Source organism: Sturnus vulgaris, chromosome 2 (assembly GCF_052056855.1).
Source record: "Sturnus vulgaris isolate bStuVul1 chromosome 2, bStuVul1.hap1, whole genome shotgun sequence".
NCBI lineage: Eukaryota > Metazoa > Chordata > Aves > Passeriformes > Sturnidae > Sturnus > Sturnus vulgaris.
Window position 1 is genome coordinate 8,639,937 of NC_142244.1, and position 20,920 is coordinate 8,660,856.

At 35.6% G+C, this 20,920-nt stretch overlaps 1 protein-coding gene across 1 annotated transcript in view; it reads right to left on the reverse strand.

The window, feature by feature from the left end:
• Positions 1-5,814: 5,814 nt before the first annotated feature.
• The window catches only part of NCAM2 (neural cell adhesion molecule 2), a 261,608-nt gene continuing 246,502 nt past the window's right edge, over positions 5,815-20,920 (reverse strand). The window contains exons 16-18 of the mRNA XM_088157760.1: positions 13,556-13,760; positions 11,118-11,237; positions 5,815-6,478 (exon numbers count right to left, since the gene is read on the reverse strand). Coding sequence (XP_088013886.1) covers positions 6,367-6,478; positions 11,118-11,237; positions 13,556-13,760 — 437 coding nt within the window. The 3' untranslated portion in view covers positions 5,815-6,366. The remainder of the gene's footprint in view (positions 6,479-11,117; positions 11,238-13,555; positions 13,761-20,920) is intronic.

Sequence of the window (20,920 nt, forward strand, 5' to 3'; positions counted from 1 at the left end):
TCAGGATGCTAACAATAGATGTATTTTGACAGAAAAGAGAAAAATAAATTGCAGGTCTGTGTGAGCATTATTCAGTACTTCTATAATGGGGGTAAAATAAGGGGTATGTTTATTTTTGGAAATGAGACTCCTAACGAATCAGACATCTTGACAAAGACACTTAGCAAAAATAAATGTAACTACAACACTTCATTAAAGTAAAAGTATCTTTACTATTAATATACAAATGGTGAAGAGTGACAAATAATTGATATACTTTAAGCCATACTTTCAATGTCTTTCATAAATACAAAACCAGCATCTGCGATATTACTTCTTTTTACAGTATAGAGATATATATATATACACACAGCATTTCATAGGGACATAAGATTCTGAAACAATAAACAAACTAGCTCCAGTGGTAGCTAACTTATCAATATATAATTCAGGTGGCAGATATCGCAAGTGGGCTGTTGACAACGTGTGGAATAACAAAAACAATATATGGTATGCTTTAGCTCATACTGTACACAGCATACAAATACGTACCGAGTGCTCATTGTAGCAGGAAAGCTTTTTTTTTTTTTTCTCCTTTTAAAACCTCGCCTAAGTAGTTCAAAATTCTTAGTGAGAACTCTACACCACGAGCAATAAAATTATCTTCTGGGGGAATCTGACTCCTTTATATATTTGTCACTGATCTCTCACAGAGACTCTGAGGGTTTGTCTTGCCTTCCTCCAAGCCTGCATTTCACATCTGAAAAACCGTAGCCTGATTGCCTGGGAGAGTTAAAGGATGTGGCAGGGTTAATGTCTCCTCTCCTCTGGTTTTCAGAGCTCTCATTACCCTGCCTTTTGGCAGTGCCCTTCAGCAGCCTCCCTTGCTTCAGTTGCTCCCCATTTCCCTTGTCAGTGCTAAGGAGAGATGCTCCCAGCCCTCTCCTGGCTCACTCTTTGGCACCTGTTCCCTGGCCGTGGCTTTCCTGAGCTCTGTCGGCACTGCATCTGGTCACCTCGCCCGCTCCCCATCTCACCTGGGACTTAAGAGCTGCCAATACAAATTTGGCAATAAATACTTATTTCATTTCTCTGGGCTAAAAATGGCCAATATTCAAGTTTGAAAGTCAAACATTACGAGGCTCTCAATGCCTCTTAAGAGAAAAGATAGACCGGTAAACCGAGAATTCTCAGAACCTGATCCAAAGCCAAATTTGTAAGGCATATTTTGGCTCAGGTCCAAGTAAATTGATATAAGAACACATTTACATGTGCAGTGGAAATACTGAAGATCACTTAAAACTTACAGGACTGCTGTCAAGTGGACAGGATACTTCAGGAACTCATACAAAAAAATCTGAAAAAGGGGTGAAGAGTTTTTTAAAAAGATTTATTTAACCATGGTAGCTTTTCAACTATCAGAAAGATTTTCTGAAGTTAATCAAAGAGATTTAATAAGGAGCACTATTAGAATGTTTTCATCTTCACCTAAAGAAGTATCGCAATCACAGTGAGTTATTTAAAGAGATGTTTTATTTCTGGACATATAGCAATGTATGGGATAAAACTGTCATCAGATATTCTATCACCATTTCCTGATCCGTGAAAACTCCTGATAGAAAAAACCTCCTCTGTGCCAAATGTCAGTAGGAGCCTGGCAGGACGTTTGAGTTCCACCTGGAAATCTGATTGACACAAGGAACTCAATCAGCTGAGGACGTGCAGAGCCTCGCTGAGATGGATGAATGGAATCCAAGTCCTGCTGGAATCAGTTTGTGTCTTAATGCTCAGAGGATTCAGGCCTGGATTCCTCTGTGACCCCTCCATAGATCAAAGAGGTCTTGAGCTTTCTCAGTAAATGGTCTTTTTGGAGGTCCTTTATCAGGAGTATCATCCAACAGACACTACTATTCTACAAAGATGTTACTTCCCACAACAGCTGACACAGCAATGGTGAGGCTGCAAATGACCGCGAAATGAAAATTCTCTCCAGTTTTACTCAGAGCTAAAATGGTGGGAAGATGCTCCATATCGTCTTTCAGATTTGAGGAAAGATTCTAATGTTTTAGGTCTAAGCACTTAAATAGAACTAAGGAGACTTTCTATCTGACTCTTCAACTTGAGAAATTGGTCAAAACACCCCTATACATCCACCACATTCTCTATTTATTTGAAACTTTTCAGCAGTAAGACACCCACCATGACACTCATTGGAATCATGATCTCAATAGATTTTTGCAAATTTTGTATTTCAAATATTTATGTGACTTGAAAATAACACCTTCAGTTTAATTTAGATGAATATTTGAGCAGAAAAGTATGTGACAGTAAAGCTTTCAATTATTTTAAACAGGCTTTGTAGACAAATTATTGAATATTTTTCTTTAATAAAGCAGAGTGGCATGCTATCAAAAGGCACAAATACATTTCCATTATCTGGTCTAGGAAACAGAAAAAATGGCATGATGGTTATACTACAGTTTGATGATTGGCACTTAAATAAATAATCAAACTAATTACCAACATAAAAAGAAAGCCACTTTTTTTGGGATGAACATCGATGCAGAGGCTGAAGACAGCAGTTGGAATTTACTGCACCAGGGACTGATGTCAAACAGCCTTTGTAGATGATGGCCACGGTGTAACTACGTTGTAGATATCTATGAAGAGATAGAAAGTAGCCCCAGTCCTGCAAGTTCTCTTGTGAAAGTAAATCCATCTTCCCACTCACATCCACCCCACTAATGACAAAGTGGTGCCATATAAGGGGTTCAACTACACCTCATTTCTTGCAAGACTGAGGCCTGAATAAATTAATCTTTGTCACATTAGGCATTAGCATCACCAGAATAGTAAATATTTCTGCAACCACAAAAAAATCTTAGAAGTCAAAAAAGTCAAATAAACAAACAAAACCAGAAAAAAAACCTCTCCAGGGTACATTTGATTACTAAATTGTAGAATATTAATTAAAACTTTGCTATTATTGTGGTAAATCAGAACTCAGGTCTACCAGAAAACCAAAAAAGCAGTAAGGAGTTTTAAGTAATTTTACTTAATTGTACTCCTTTTTTTTTTTTTTTTTTTTTTTTGAAAAGAGATTGTCGCTGCCACATTTTGTTCAGTACTAATTTCAATGGCTCCCTCCCATCTTGGTCCCTGGAGTATGTTAGTGTAACAATTCAGATTACTTTTACAAATAGTTATATTTTGTCAACTCTTCTGACATTTCATACTAACACTTAAAATTACTTTTAGACAGTAAAAGTGACATTTATACAGATACCTGTTTTTGTTTCTTTTGTTTTTTGTTTTTTTTTAAATCTAGAATAGGAAAAGAAAATAAACAAATGTTGTTATTCCAGTTCTACATATATCTTACAAATTACTATGCGCTGTCTCTCATTTGGAAATATTTGGAACTATTTTGAAATATCAGGTTTTTTTCAGCATTCTTTCAGAGTGAGAGTTTGGTTTTCTCCTGCACAGCACAGAGTTAGAGCACAAGAGATAACCTATTAATCCATAGACCAAAAAGGTGTGCTTGGACAGTCCATCAGAAATTTGGAGCTGTTTTATTCTCAGCCCTCACATAGCCCAACTGCCAAGAGACATAACAGCAAGAAGAAATTAAATACTCTTGGAAACAGCTTTTGATTTGTAATCCAGTATAGTGGGAAATGCTTTTGCTTCCAATATTGAAATAATACTGCAATATATTTTGCTTGCAAAGAGTAGCACAGGTGTATTAGTAATAAATGTGCTGACAAGACCTCTTAAATCTTCTAATCCCTTCACATTGTAATTAGAGGCCATATCAGGAAAAGGAAAAAAAAAAAAAACAAGAAGAAAAATCCCACCAATATAGAACCGTTAGGACATGATTTTTTTTTTTTTGCAAGCTCAGCAAAGAAGTACTAAAATTTGAAATGCATCTGCAGTTGAGCCTAGACACTGTTAGTTCTGCTACATTGTATAGGCACCTTCTGGTGTATATGATTAGGCTGGCTTCAGAAAAAACACCATTTGCCTAGGATAGATTGAACGGCACCATCCAAAATTATCACAGCAGGTAGAAGAGGAAACTATGTCTACCATCTTCATCCTCACCCCAGTCAAAATATTCTGTGAGAGGATGTCCAAACCACACCAATAACATTATTCTCAACTGCTGGAGTTGTCCAGGTCCGTTCTTTCATTTAGATAGAAAAAGAAAGCCCAGCTGCAAGTACATACTTTTTGGAAAGAATATATATCCATACAGATAAAGGAGACAACAGCTCTCCTCATTATAGGTTAGGAGCAGGCCTGCTTACTGTGTGCTTAGAAAGAATCAGGAAATCTGATTAGAAATTATCAGAAATCTGATAGACAAGCAGCTATTTAGTTGTACTGCCTGCTCAGTATATGGGAGCAACACTGAGAGTTCATAAGGGAATGTCTTCAACTTCCCTTCACCCAGAATTAGTGCCTCAGCATTTAGAGAAACTTCTTTACAGCAGTTTTCAATTATTATCTTCCATGACTTTCGTCCCATATCGCCATCCCCTCTTATCCATTTTTTTCACTTTGGTACTGATTTTGTGGGAATTTGGCCTCCTATCCTAGCCACACCAGTGGAATGCCTCTGTCCTCAACTCATTGGATCATTTTATGTATTTCCCAGAGTGAGGAAAAGTTGTAAAAAACTCATAAAATAACTAGTTTTTGAAAAATAACTGAGATCTAAGAATTAGATATAAATATATTCTCCTCAGCTCTTTCATATGCACGTAAACTTGGGTTAACAAGAAGGTTATTATGACATTTAAGGAGATCCTTTTATATTTCACTTTCAGTTTTACTGCACAAAAGTCAAAAAGTACAAAGACTTCAAATACGGTCAAAATTCAGATATAGCATGGAGAAAACACAATTTGATGAGTAAAAGTACTCATAAACCTCAAGCACAACTTAGATGTGGAAAATTCACAACTTACTCTACCAGTTACTCCCAACAAGTAGAATTTTCCAGTCTAGTTTTCTATATGGTTTATCTACTTCTTTCAAAGCAAGGCTTTGAAGAGTTTGGTAGGTGTGGAAACACTATGCTGGAATGGAAACAAGCCATACTGCTCCAATTAGTGGCACAATTAAATCAATGATTCATTCATATGAACCATTTTCGGATTAAATAAATGTCAAATTTCCTGGTGGGAAATATGATCAGAATAATAAAAAGGAATATCTTAAAGAAGGCTTGACATTTAAAAAAAATTATTTGGTTGAATATAAGATTGCATTAGTTAATAATTAAAAATTATTCCTTACTGCTTAATAAAATAATCTTTTCCATCTGTTTTTAAATTGTATTTGTTAAGACAAAGTGTATGAAATCACAAAGGAAAGAGTGCTGCTTCAAAAAGGACAAGTTTAATATTTTATATAATGATTTGGGGAGAAAATGTATTACTTCACTAAACCACAGTTTTATGCCTTAGCTAAACGGTTTGAACTGAGACAAAAATAAATACCCTGTATTAAAAATATGTTGGGATAAATTTTGCAAGTTTTCATTTGAAGTGAAGATTATGATTAAAAAACAGATTTCTTTTTACACCTTGGCTGCATTTTAGTTCACATGTAACTTTCAAAACTTTCATACAGAAAACTGAAGCACTGAAAATCCTAGAGCCTTTCAGAGTCACTCTCATGTAGTTAGGATGAGGCCAATAGATTGTTGTGAAATATTTAGCCAATTTTATTTGAGTTTGTATATTGCGAATACCCGCTTTTTTTCTTTTTTTTTTTTTTTTTTAGTTGAAGAACCCAGAAGAAACTGCAGTGGTACCTGGCTCTGTGTTGAAAAGTTTGTGGTTTTTTTAATGCTTCAAGTGATAATTACAGCTGTAATGACTACTGAGTGTCAACCAGAGCTAAGGTCTTAAACATTGTACTGAGACTGATTTAGTTTTGTTTCTTTTAAAGGCAACCTAAATTTTCATTTTATTACAAATGGAAATAAACACATTAGCATATGGAATTTCATGTATGTAGCTTGCACTGTAAGATCTGGAGAGGCCTGATGTGTTGTCTGTGGTTAGGGGTGCTTTAGAATTTTTCTTCTAAATAGACACACTTTGTCATATAATAAATTATAGTTCTTATTCTGCAGATTTTTCAAATTTATAGCATGGGCCTTGGTGTCAGCAAAACTACATATTAAAACCATTAACAACAACAAAAAATATAGAAAATAACTGTAGACAGGAACTGTTTTGTTGTATGTACACATGTACTAACTATTCCAAGCTTAAGTTTCCCAAGAAATTAAGGTCAGCTGTAAAGTTTTGGTCACAGGATTACTTCAATCCAAATGCATTATCCAGACAGCTGTAGTTTATCTTATTATGCTTTGCTATCATCTTCTTTTGACTGGATGATGTCATTAGCAACTTTGATTTCTATGGTTTCTGGACTTAAAGCTTCTTTGCCATTTTCCTCCTTTAGTGGCAGCTTCCTATCAGAAAAAAAGAGGAATCATGGTAACACAAAAATAAAACAATCTGTAATTTAAGTCTATAACATATGCATGGTTTATACAGGTCACAGTGTAGCACAATAGGGTTTTTTTAAAATAATTTATAGTGATTTTATTATGAACACTGAGATTCTTTGCTTTTAAAGCGAATCATATTAACTCTTTCTATTTCTATAAAGCCACAAAAATCACATGATAAGAACATTGGTGCTGTTCAAAATGCAGTTCTTCAATAAGACAAAAGGAAAAAAAAATCAAATTGCTTGACTCCAGACAGTACAGAAGTATGTGTTGCCAAGGATAATGTGAAACACAGTCACTTATAAATCTCAATTAAATTATTTTTTAATATCTTTTCTAAATGTAAATTCAATTGTATATGAAAGAACACAGCTATTATTGGAGATTATGCCAGGACATAGGCAAAGAATTTATTACAGTGCAAGGAGGTAATGGAAGTTATTATTTAGAAAGTTCTACAGTTCAATTTTCATGGATCACACAATATAGCTTCATTAATAACTTACACGTCTTTTAAGACTTAGTGAAAACTCTGAAGATTTGGCAAAAAAAGTTCCCACCCTCTTGAATGTGATCTCATTGAAAAAGGTCTTGAAAATCATTGATTCCTTTCTGCCAGTAATTAGCTGTCGAAAAATATAGCTGTCAAAAAGATGTATGGTTTACTGAGATGTTCCTGTAATAATGTCTCCTGGGCATAATAGCTCTTAATCGTGATTCCAGTTTGGGTTTGCTTTCTGGTTTTTAACTAGGCAATAGCATACATATGCCTTTTTTTATTCATAATAACTGCTAAGTATTTCAGTAAATTTCTGCTTTGATTGCTTTGATGTTCCACAGAGCAATACACTGTTCAAAAATTTTCTGAGGAATCTCTTAGGAATGTCTTATTACAAGACAGTGTTTAATAATAGCAAATAAAGCAAAACAATACCTGAATCCCCAGCCATATGAAATTTAAGTTGTCTGAAATGAACTAAGAAAGATGCTGTTTATCCAGAGGTTAAACAATGAGCACAACATGTATCTGAGAGAAATCAAAGATTAACTTGTTCTACTACAGTAAAATACATGGGATATAATCAGATGTCTGGCTCTGAGCACAGAGGGAGGTATCTGTTTCTCATAGCACACCCAAAGGAAACAGATTTGAGCCCACAAGATGCCTGAAAGAATGGAAACAACAGAATCAACATAAATCTATTTTTAACAGAAGGTAAAACACTGGGGCAGAGGAAGAGCAGCCCATGACATGCATTTTTGGCAATCAGGCATGTGTGTCAAAGATCTGATTAGGCAAAGCACTAAAACAAGTCCTAAAAAAATCCTAAAACCTAATTTATTGTAGCTTTAAGAAAAGAATAGTGATTTCTCAAAATATGGTGCTGGAAAGAAGGAAATATTTAGTCAAAGTCAGAGTATACTGTGTGGAAATGTAAAGAAATAGATTTAAGTGGATTAAGGCTATTTTACAAAATATTTGAAATAGGAAGATTTGCTAGAACCCTGTTGAAGGATACCAGACATCATTGAAATCCATGTTCATGTAAACAGTGAGATTAAATTAGCCTTGCTTTACATACAAGCAGAGAACTCAACAAAAGCTGCACACAAGTAAAAAAATTTACACATCAAAACTTTCCTCATCACAAAGTTCATGCACTATTCATGAGTGCAGTTATCCTTAGACATTGTTCTTTTTCCCTATGACAACATTTTTGTTATTTTGGAATTTTTGTTTCCATTTGCTTTAAATATATATCTAATCTCTATTAATAGATTCAGTAATTTTCCTCTTTCAATTAACTAATTCAAGTTTAAATGTTCTAATTATACTAATTTTTCTACACCATAGTTTTCTTTAGCTATATCTATTAGAAAGAATTTTATATTTTTTCAGCTGGGCAGACTAATCCTTTCAAATGTTTATTTGTTTTATAATAAAAAGATTTTTTTAAATAATCCAACAGACACCCAACAATCCAACAGAACAAAAAGTTCTTTCACTTTAATCAGATGTTGGCTGCTATCAATCATTAATAATATTGACTTCCTCTAGCACTTCATGTGGCCTAACATCCACAGTCTGCTGATACCCATACAAGACTTTAACTAAAATATTTACTTTCGTATTTTATAGAAAAATTACTCCTAGCCATTTTGATACTTGAATTCACCTAACTGCATCAATACTAAGAAAAACTCATCTAGTATTAGAAACACATTACTGTCAGAATATAATTATTGTACCACACTGCAAGTAGTATTTTAATCATATTACAAAAGTGTGATATGAAATGCACAGCTTAAACTGATTTCCTGCCAGCATGATTAAAACTTGTTGACTTGCAGGCAAAGTGCTTTGAGCTAATCTGTCATACGTGGATTCCAAACATGGCTTTGAAAAGGATCATCTGAGATAAGGTAAAAAATACTTTGCCAAATAATATACTGAACAATATAATAAAGAATATTGTTGCAAGAGGAAGTAATCTCTACTAATTAGTTCCCATAACTTCTTAAATTGCATTTGAAGTTCTGAGTGCAATTTGCTACTATTCAACATAATTCAGTTAATTATTAAAAATATTTCATCTAATTTAACCTCAAGGCTTATCTTATATACCTTTAAGACAGCCAGAATCAGTCATAATGAATCCCACCTTGTTTCACTGCCTGCCTGAAATGTCCTTGAAATTTTCTTCCCTCCAAGATCCCTGCTGGTTATCCTCACCCTGCCCAGCATGTGTCTTTCAGGCTGTTGTTGACAATGTATTTTTGTGTTTTTCCTACTGAGAGACTGACTTCTACTCCACTGCATCTTCTCTTTGTGCATCTACTCCTATTTTATATTGCTTCTCTGTTTCATTGGGTATGGCCTGTGTCAGATTCAAAGGTCTTTCCAAATTCTCTGGGCCCTTCAGGTGTCCTGATTGAACCAACTCTTTTCATCTTTAGTTTCCCAAGTGATGCTGTGCCAAATCTTTAGCTGACTTCTGTACAGCTGTGCCTTGGACTGCTGATGCCTTTTGCCATTGGTTGTGAGGGAAGAAACTACCAAGAAGGAAACTGTCATCATTATTAATATCTCTTAGCAGTCCTATTTTTCCAAGGACATAAGGCCCATCAAATCCTTATCAGTTGTTCCTGTGAGTTAGCTTTTTGGGGCTTTTTGTTGATGTTTGTTTTGGTTTTTTTCCCCCTCATGACAGTGGGGACTGATTCTTTCCCTCTCCCCTAAGATAATAAAATATTTTTAATTTTTACTTTTTCATGTTTCACTCCTGTCAGTTGATCTAATGATCGAGGAGAAGGAAGTGATCTGGATCTTTCCTGGTATCACGTTTCCTGCAAGATACATCTAATTTGCAAGATCCAGTGCTAAAAATAGTCTGAACCATGAACAAACACGGACCTGGTGCTTTACTGACTAACATATCCAAGGATTGCTGGACTTCTGCAATGTTTACAACTACATTCCCCTGACTATTTAGATAACTGTGGGCTCTCCACTGTGCCCCGATTATAAATTCTAATAGGAAGAGCAAACATATCAGTAGTCACTCAACAGATTGCATAATTATTTCATTAACACAAGTTCAAACTCTGTGTCCACAGCTTCTTCAAAGAACTATACAGCTTAATGTGCAGCTACTTAACTCCCTATTTACTATAAATAAAAATGACAACAGTAGCAAAGCTTTTTTTAAATTAAAGGTCTGGCTCTTACAGGTTTACATAAAAGTGAAAAAAGAAATTTCTTTGCATTTTCAGGAAAGAAAAATACTGTGTTGTAAGAACACTCCTTTTAAAGAACAACTATGATTTCATCACATTATCAACAGGTGAATTTCTATATTTACTACACAATCTTCATATCCTTGACACCTTGAAGATGTCATGAGGTAGGAGAATTTCCCAACACATGGAACATGTTGGGCTCAAAGCAAAGAAAACTTAGAGGTTTCTTCATTAATTTCATCCCTGGGCACAAGGCTGGTCCCATCATTCAGAAGGCAGCCTGTGAGGATGGCTGAAAACTGCTGTGGTTTCTGTACTGAGGGAAGGTTGCAGGGACAGGAAGGGGGGATGAGGAAATGGAACAGAGGCTGCCCTTCAGCACAATTAATCCAATTACACTGTGTGGACTTCAATAGTGAACTAAGTTCTCAGTTAAATGTATGAAAGCAGGAAGAGGCCACTCCAGTGCGGAGCTGGGATTCTGGAGCACAGTATCCCTGTGTCCCATCTTCAGGATTTTTGTGAAGATGAGTGTGAGACTCAGTTTAAGGTCATTCGTGAGAGTTAGGAGATTGTTCCCACAGGGTAGTCAATAATTGCTGGGTAGGTGGCAAAGATCAAGTGCAACCAAATTCAAAACTCCTCAGTGCTCAGCCAGTGTCGATGAAGTACCATGATTTAGAATGATTATTGTAAAAACAAAATCAATCAAACAAACCCTACTCTCACACACTGCATTGCCACAGCAGACCACTCTGGTGATGCTGTGTACCTCTCTCAAGGTGTGGGAACTCCAGTCTATCCACACAGCCAAGATGGACTTCTGTGAAACTCCAGGGAATATCAGGCTACTTACTCTGGTTCTGTGAGGGGAGTTGTCTCATTTGGCTCATTTACTGGACTCCCATCTTCATGGTTGGTAATTCTTTCATCCTCTGTTCTCATTTCCACTATCGGCTCTTTTGATCCATCTTTCCTAAAAATTATTAAAAGAGTTTTAGTCTCTTATCATCACATTAACTACATACATTGCACATAACAAATTACTAAGATCCCTTCTCTCAAAAGTTGGCAAAGAAAAGGCAGAACTAATTATCAGTGACTAACACCACCAAGACACATTTAACAGCATGTTCCCAATTCCTTGAAGTCTTCAAAGCATCCTGTATCCATGGTTACTTCCCTAGCTCTGTAAACATTATGAATTAGCATCTCAAAAGAGCATTTTGTTTATGGCTAATAATAAGGTGACAGCTTCTTCATGGGAATAGATGTAAACTTCCCTAACCTAGTATAATAATGATAGGACTCGATGCCTAGTTATACTTGAACTTTTCTGGCAGCGCTAAAGGGCCATTATGTGAGTATATACACCACAAAAATGTGCTTTAATCTCTTGAGATTGTGACAACCCCAGCTGCCATTGATGCAAAGAGCCTCTGTGTGGTAAAAATCTAAGCCTTTCTGTTACTGCTGGTAGAAAAAACTGTTTCTACATCATATTTCCCTCATTTCAGGAACAACTGCTAGTCTCTCACAACTAAGTAAATGCATAAATAATGTGCTAATGAATTATAAGGGAGATGGAGCAGTGAGTATTGTCATTACGATGCATCAATGGCAGCTGGTTTTGAGAAAGCATAAAATGGCATTTGTTTATAAGATGTTGATAACAAGGTATAAACTGCTGTCAAATGACATTTCCAACTTTATCTCCCTAAGGTCTTCCCATTCAGGAGGGTCTGTACAACAATTTGTAGTTGGCCACTCATTGAATGGGAAACTAAAGCATAAACTGAAGTGCTGTGCTCAATAGGAAAGGACAGCTGAGTCAATGCCAGAAGCTTCACATCTGGATTCTATTGATCAAGATGGAAAAAACCCTGCTAGTCTTTCTCTCACTGTCAGACGTAGAAAATTAGGAAACAGTTATTTTATGTAATTGCTTCTATTTAGAAGCATTATTTGTTATAAATACTCTTGTGTTCTCTCACAGATGGTTTTGCTCTGTGGAGTTGTTTCTGAAATGGCACTTCTTTCAAGAAGAACCCAACCAAGATGTGTAGTCAAGTTACCTAAGAAAGACACAGCCTGAAACCAAATAGCCAGAATTAAACCCCAAAAAGACACTTACACCTCCATTACTGGCAATGGAGACGCCTGCTCAGCTATGAATAATGGGAGCTGCAATATCTACTGTGCTCTACATCCATCTGAAGACAGATGGGATCTAGGAAGGTGAAGGACAATGAACTGTAAGGCCTGACTATTGGGAGAGGCACATAGAAATTGGACCAGCAAATGTTATTTAAAGCAGACACAGACAGCATTCTCACAGATATTATATTGCACATGTAGGTTGCCTACCAGATGAACAGGATGAGGAAATTATGCTTTTTTTCTAGTAAAAAAAGGGAAATGTTTAAAATGAATGACCATAAGTAATCTTCTTTCCAGTTTACCTATGGAACACTCAGTAAATGTCATGTCTCTAAAGTGTGATTATTTTACATTATCAATACTTGAACTGTTTTGCCAGAGACCTCACGATCCACTCTAATAATTTAAGAGACTGTATTTTCACATCAATGATCAGTTCATTCACACTTGTGTGATGGAGTGGCCACTACAGAAAAGTATTTGTGAGAATCAGTATTGTTTATTTCCCACTTATTTATAGCAATCATTGACTGTTGCTATGAAGAACAATCAATCACTCACTACCATTTCACCCACATCCAACTCAGCACTCCTATTAAAAAAAAAAAAAAATCAACAAGACCTTTCATTCCTAAAGTCTACAGACAAGAATCAAGATTTTCCATCGAGTGCTATATCTAAGAAGAAAAACTCTCTCACAGATTTTCTATAATACCGTGTCCTTCACTCCTGGATTTACTGGCACTGTCACAGCCACAGGCCGAGTTTTTGGGTGTTAGCAGCTCAAAGGCAGATTTGTAAAAATGGAGTTAGAATGATCCATTACCTGCTTCTCATGAACCAAATCTGTGTCTGTAACTAGTACTGAATTACAATTGATTTCCTTTGTGTCAAGCTGGACAAAGGGGTCATCCTAAACCAAGCTACAGTATATTCCTTTTTTTGTGTCTCAACTTTTCTTTTAAAGGCAATAAATAACTCTAAACACTTCAGAGCAACACTTCTCCAAGTCGTAGAAGCATTTCATTAATTCCCTTTGCGACACCACAAAATGGCCATAAAGTTAATGCAAATTGGACAGACAGACAACATTTTATTTTAAGGATGTTTCCAACACACATGATTAATACTCACAAGTAAGCAGCTTTTCCTTCTTCCAGTTCTTTACTTTTTCCACTTGAACCACTCTTCTTCCCACAGATCCTCCTGGTGATGCACATGAGCAGTCCACATTGCCGTACAAAGAAGCAGCTAACATCAGTCACAACCAGGATTAACAAAAGGGCTGCCACTCCCAGGCCAATGACAGCACCAAGTCCCAGACCATTAAAAAGAGTGTCTTCAAGGAAAGAAAAGTGAGACTTATTAATAACATTAATCCTAAAATATAATTTTCTAAGCTGTTGGTCAGGAGAGTAAAGAATGTTTCAGAATGAACCATTCAGAGATTATTGGAAATAAACAGTCCTGATGATTAAGCAAATATAATACCTGATTAAAATCACCAAAAAAAACCCCATTTCTTCTGCATAATATTTTCCCACTGCCAAAATTCCAGTAAGTTCAGAGAAAATAAATGGCATTATTTAATAGCAAATAATATCACATCTTAACATTACATGATTAAGAATACCAATAAGCAGTCTAAGGAAAACATTTTAAACGTTCAACATGGATAGAAGTTGTCTTTTCTACATTTCAAATACAATTAATTAGCAGTACTGCTAAGCAGAATTACTGAATGGTTTAAGAGACTGACAAACCAGTATTTATTCTTGTAATTTTCTGAACCAGAATGAAAAATAACTTAATTCAAGCTATTTAATCTGCAAACAGTTGCACATAGTCTTAAATAATTTCATACGGGGGAAAATATGCGTATCACCAAATGATTATAGGGTTAGGACCTCATCTTGTTTAGTCTTGTACCTTGAAAATGCAATCATGCACTTCAAAATAAACATATTCCACACCTGATCTTGTTTTCTGTGTTTGAATTATGAGAGCTGATGTTTAGCTAATTTTACTTCATTACAAATCTCAGGAAAAATATTTTAATGTTTTGCCTTGGTTGATCTTCCCACAACAGCAATGCTACAAACCCTTTTGAACAGTGTGATTCTCTGGAGTCTGTGAACTCAGATGAGGCTTGCAGAGGAAAGGATTTGTATCTGCTCATTATCTGGGGGAAAAACGCCATCTCAGGAAAAGCTCATGCACCCAGCTCATTCAAGATGATGCCAAATTAGCTCAGAAATTGGCCAGTGACCATTTCCTGGTGTGAGACTGTGCTGAGTAAACCCCAGGGGAGTGGAACTGGGTGTGTTTGCCCACGGGTCTTGCACACCAGATTTCTTCCCTGGCATCTCCGTGCCCCGGAGTGATGCCTGAGCCAGCACCACTCACTGGGACGTTTCCATCTGCTGCTCTGCCTCTTGCCAAAATAAGAGCAAATTATTCTGGCCGGAGATTACTTGAATCCTGTTGTAACAGACACCAAACCATTACACAATGTAACATAATAGAAACATTTTAATTCTGTTGCTAATATCATCTTCCTCTTCTTTCTCTTCCAACTTCTCTACACACTATAGATTGTTTTCAGATTAAACACAGAATATTTCTGCTTAAATAATTTTAATGATAATATCTTTACCACTTCAAATGTAATCTAAAAGTTATTCTAAATCAATAAAAATATATTCTTTGTCTAGTCTTTGTTTAGAACTCTAAAATGGAAAAATAAAAACTTTTTTAAAAGAAGGGGAACATTTTACTTCTTAATCAATTGACTTCATTGTCTATTGAATGGGTTGTTTTATTATCTTCACAATGTTATTATACAACAAGCTAGAATTCAATGTATATATTTCCATGGATGGATAAGCAGAAAAACAGACAGATATTATTTCAAAGTTATTTTCCTTTGTTCAGAAAGATTTAAAAAACACTACATAAATTATAAAAATAATGGTGCAGCAATGAAATGACGTATCATTTCTGAATTGCCCCATCAGCAATGTCAGAAGTTGATGTTTTAAATCAATTTTTTTCCCTTTTTTAAACAACAGCATTCCTACTTAAATATTTATTATACTTTATGATACATCTTCCAAAACTTACTTTATCCTTATATCAACCCATATATTTGGTGAATTCCTTTGTAACCTTCAGTGATTTTTGTTTACCAATATGAATTGTCAGAAAGTTATAAGTAGACATTTAATTCCAGTTTATTTAAAAGCTCATTTAATTCAATTGCTGTAATACCAGTAAATTCTACAGTCAGCTTTAGAGACCTAATACAGTGGATCTCTGTAACTTCTCAACCACCAACTAGAAGGTGAAGGAGAAAAAAAATAGGGTAATTTAATCCAAATTTTGGAAGAAATTCAGGGTTGGTGCTTTTTTCTGGTTTAGTTTTAGGAGTTTTTTTCTCAATGTAGTGTGAAGAAGTTTTTACTATGAAGAGGTACATTTTCCACTGCTGTGAACAGCACTTTCAGTGTCCTTGGAACATTGTGAAATGGCAAGTTTCCCATTCTAAGTGACTCAGTGACAGAAATGTCTACACAGTATCTTCACTGGCAAGTGAAGGAAATGTTTACATTTGCAATACTGCTCTTTTGTGTATTTGTCATAGTTGCGTGGGACACTCTGTTTTTAATTTTTAATTTTCTTCGTCTGGGTGAGACATCTGAGACACAAGCTGCATATTTCTCCATCTCTTCATAGTTGATGATTTCCTTACATCCAGCATTCCCCATCCTTACTACTGCTCTACCTGTCCTCAGTAATTTTTTTCCTACTTGAAATTCTTTTGTTCCTGCAGGTTTCTGTTTCATAAGTCTGTTTGTTTTTTTTTTAATTGTCAACAGTTTTCCAACATTTCTCTCCTTTATCTCCTGCACCCCAAAGAGTGACAGGAATGTGGCCAAATCCAGTGGTGGGGTGAGGATCTGTGAGCAGCCTTCTCACCTGCCTGAGGATCTTATGTACCTCTTCTGAAAACAGACAGAAACTGGACTGCGGTGTTATTTAAATCTATCTGTGTCATAGTTTATCTTTTCTCTCAATGAAAGCATATACAAATATTTTTTTAAAGTTCATCTGTGGCTTAATTCTGTTCTTTCTTAAATTGCTTTGATTTTGTACTTGCCTATCTGCTCCCACTAAAGTCAGCTGTAAAATTAATCCAAATAACTATTAAAGCAGATTAAGGCCTCTCCTCACTGACTTCAGAAATCATATCCTAATATATATCTAATTTCAAAACAATGTGAATTTTTTTCTTTATATGCTATGTCAGCAACAGAAGTTCTAATTCTGTGACTGGATGAAATATTAATGCCATACTACAAACAGCATTCCCACCAGCTTTGAAAAGCAACTTTGTTATCAAAGAGTGTTGCCTTAAATTAAATTAAACTATTATTATTGCTATTGTTATTGTTACTGTTATTATGGTTATATTACAGAAGCTATTTTAAATATTTGGGGTTTTTACAGTTTCCCAGTATGTACAAAACAAACTCAAAATAGTAGTTCTATTTTGTGCTCTAAAATAAAAACGTATTTATGCATTATATAATTTTTTATTTTCTTAGTTGAAAACAAAAGTTTTAAATCATAAAAATTCAATGTTAATGTGAAAGAATCAGTTCTTAGAAATATTTTTGAAAATGTTTATTGTATACCTGACTTATTTGTCTAACTGTAGAAAGCCTTTTAAAATGCTTCTTGTTTAAAAAAAAAAAAAGGAAAGTGTAAGTTCCACAGTTCTGAATGAGTTTTAACTGGAATTTTTTCAAAATATGCTATATTTAAAAGGATATGGTTTTGTTATGCTGAATGTGGCATAAATAATGTAATACATTGCCATGATGCTGAAGGAAACTGACAACTTTAAAGACACTTTTTCCATCCACTTCTTCAAATAAGTGCTCATCAATGAATACTTACGGAAATAAGATTTAAAAACTGCCAGAAGTGTAAAAAGTAATTTTTTAAAAAAAAAGCCCAAAGCAAATTTCTACAAATGTCATTGAAAGTTTTTGGCAATTTTCAAGTTCTTTCTTATTGAATAAGTTATGTGTCTAATGATTTCTTATTAGATAATGGAACATTTTTGCAGGAATAATTATTTGATGAGAAAGAGGAATGAAGAGCCTTGGCAAGTAAAACAGAATTTTCCAGTGAAAAGAACTAAGTGAAAAGATAAATTTTCTGGACTCTCAAATGTAAGTTCAGACTAAATTCCTGTAAGGGTTCTGCACCAGATACTCTAAGGGGAGCAGGTCAAAAGGGAGAATCTCCATCCATACCTGTGTACAGAATCAGAGAATGGTTTGGGTTGGAAGGGACCTTAAAGCTCATTCCACTACAACTCCCCTGCAGGGACACCTCCACTAGACCAGGTTACCCCAGTCCCCATCCAGCCTGGCCTTGAACACTTCCAGGGATGGGGCATGCAGAGGTTCCCTGGGCAGCCTGTGCCAGCGTACAGGTCCACTTCATACATGGCAAAATAAAGTTTTTGTTTCTGCACAGGAACAAGACATGCAATAAATTGGGACTGATGTTACATGAACCTATGTCCTTTGAGGTGACAGAATTTCTCTGTGTGCTTACAGAATCACATTGTAAATATCCAATTACTGCTACAATAAAGCAGTCACTGCAAGCTTTATAATAAGTACCCTGTGTGAGATGGGGGGTTGGATAAGGTGATGTCCAGATGCTCTTTTCACACCTTCAGTGATATTAAGTTTTGTTGGGAGAAAAAAGCAAGTTAGCAACTTCTTGCACATCATTCCCTTCCCTCCTTCTTGCCAGGCATGGATTGAAGCTAAAATGAAAGATATATGATTACCCAGTTCTCTCTTTTACAGTAATTTGAGTTTTTAAGGAAAAAAAGCAATGCTAAAAAATACTTTCCTGGCTTATAGGATAACACCTGGCTGCTACATAAGCATCCTGCAGAGTTATGATACATGTTTCTCCTTTCTTTCAAGACAGGCAGAAGATAAAGTAAATCATGCTCTCAATCTAAAGTAAAAATGTGAAAATTATGAACTAACTAGAGGGTGAAATTGAAATACTGCACTGGGTCATGGCAAGAAAAACAATATTCTTGTTTATCAAGTTGAATTACAGTTTTTGTATTGACCCTAAAAATGTGCCTAACCATGGTGGTGATTTCTGTCTCTAAAGATTGTCTTTGATTTTATATCTGATCTGGAACTTTTCCTAGACTCAAAGTCTTATAAAATGCATACACTTATTCAAAACGTCTAAAAATACTGAAAATATAGCTCTTAAAATTTTGTATCCATTGATGAGCACCAAAACAATCATAATGCAGTGCCAAAAAATTAAACAGCTCCATAAAATTTTCTACCAGTTAACAATAAAAGAGTGTCAGGACATGACTAAAAGAAGTAAAGAACCAGTGATCCCTCCCCCTTACCCAAAGAAGCTCTAATACTTTGGCTGCCACATCCAGAGCTGCATATCATGTTTTTAGCAATTTATATCAATAAAACTTGTCTTTGAGCCAGGTAAGTGCCCAGAAGCATCATGTCTTCCTTTAAACGAAATAAACAAATCACTAAATTTGCAACATCAGCTTGAAAGAAATCATTAGGATTCTATGCAACATTTACTGGGGGACTGTCTGATGCCAAAGAGAACGTGGCAGTAAGGAGCATTCTTTACTATCTCATTCTTTAATACAAGATGATGCTAACAAGTTATAAGTGACATTAATTATAATGCTTTTTCTTCCTCAGTGGTTTTTCCTATCAGTCTCTGCTAGGACAGATACTGCTGTAGGGCAGTGGACAAACACATGGATGTGTGCTCTGCACTGCACGACTGAGTAATGTGCTCTGACAGATACACTTCACACACACCTTGGAAAAACAAGGGGACAGTACTACTGGCTTCCTCTAACTTTCTTCTACTCATAAGTGACAGATCTTCATTGTCCCCCATCTCTGATGAAGTCTGAGCCAGAGTGAGCCAGGGGAGCCTGTGGTGCCACTGGGACTATCAGTTACACAGATGTGAGCTACTGAAATCTAGAAGGTTGTACTTTTCTGATGCTTATCTAAGGGAAGGAGTATTTCTTCATTATGGCTGAGATCCTCCTGGCAACAAGTTTTCTGAAATGGATTTTTGCCGTTAAATTTTACAGGAAAATGTCTTGTATTATGACTCTCTCAAGATACTGAGTAAATAGGACTTGAGTTCTCATTTACTCTAACGGCCCTTTACAACGTTTTTTTCCTAGGAAGGTGTCTTAATGGACATAAATACAATACCTAAATAAAAGAAATGTAATGTAAATAGCAGCTTGAATGTTTCTGGCAACAGTATGTTGTCTGTAGCCATTGAGGGATAACAAGGGAAAGGATAGAAAAAATCCTTTCTTTACTAGATAAAGCATACTGTGTTGTGAAAATTCTCTTTGGAGTTGTCATTTACTACTTTTTAAAGGAGAGTTTTTAAAAGGAGATTCTTTGCATAATCAAACTCTCCGTAATCAAACTTCAGGAGAATTTCTAATATGCTTAAAGAGTTAGCCAGTTACAGCTACAGCTGTTTTTTCCTTGTATTTACTCAGTCACCATAGTAAAGGGTATTTTCTTTTTTTTTAGCATGGTCTCCTTCCATGGGAAGCCCCATGAAAATGCAGACAGTCCCAGTCCCATCCCAGTCCTCCTTTGAGAGGCAAAGGCTGCACTGTGGGTTCACAGCATCAGCACTGCACCCAGGTTTGGGTTTTCACAAGACTTGGGAAAGTAAGTTTTGGTGTCCCAGTTTCCTCCACTCAAACTGACAGCAGATTTACTGAACACGTCTCTTGGAGGAGTTTCTGAGAACCTCTGCAGATTAATTAAGATTGATGGGAGTATTGAGAACATGCACTTATGTGTGGTTTCAGTACTGCTATTACATAAAAGGATAAATTATTTTAATTGCTTCATTTAGGAGAATTCAAAATCATGCTGTGCATATACTATAGAGACATGAGAAATTTTTGCATCTTTATAATGGATGACAACTCTAAGTAGAGTATTGTAGCCAGGAGATCTGAAAAAGAGTCAAACTATCTTGGGATTGTATTTAAATTGAGAAAATATTTCAGGTTTGACAGCATTTTCTTTAAGACATATGTAAATTCAAACACAACAGTTTTAAGAAGTAATACTTGGAATAATATTTTAAATATTATAAAAATGATTTATAGCATTAGAAACAAAAAAAGCCGTTTAATATTATAAGGGCTGCCAATGCATGTTTTTTTCTTTAAAATGTTTGGCTGCTGCAACTGCAACTTCCAGCAGAGTCTTGCTTGGTAGGGTATAACTTTTCCCAGTATTAAAACATCTGCCTTTGGGGATACAACTCCAATCAGGCAGATTAAAGCAGAATGGATCAAGCTCAGGCTGCATATTTATACAGACATTGCACATACTTGCTTCACTAGTGAAG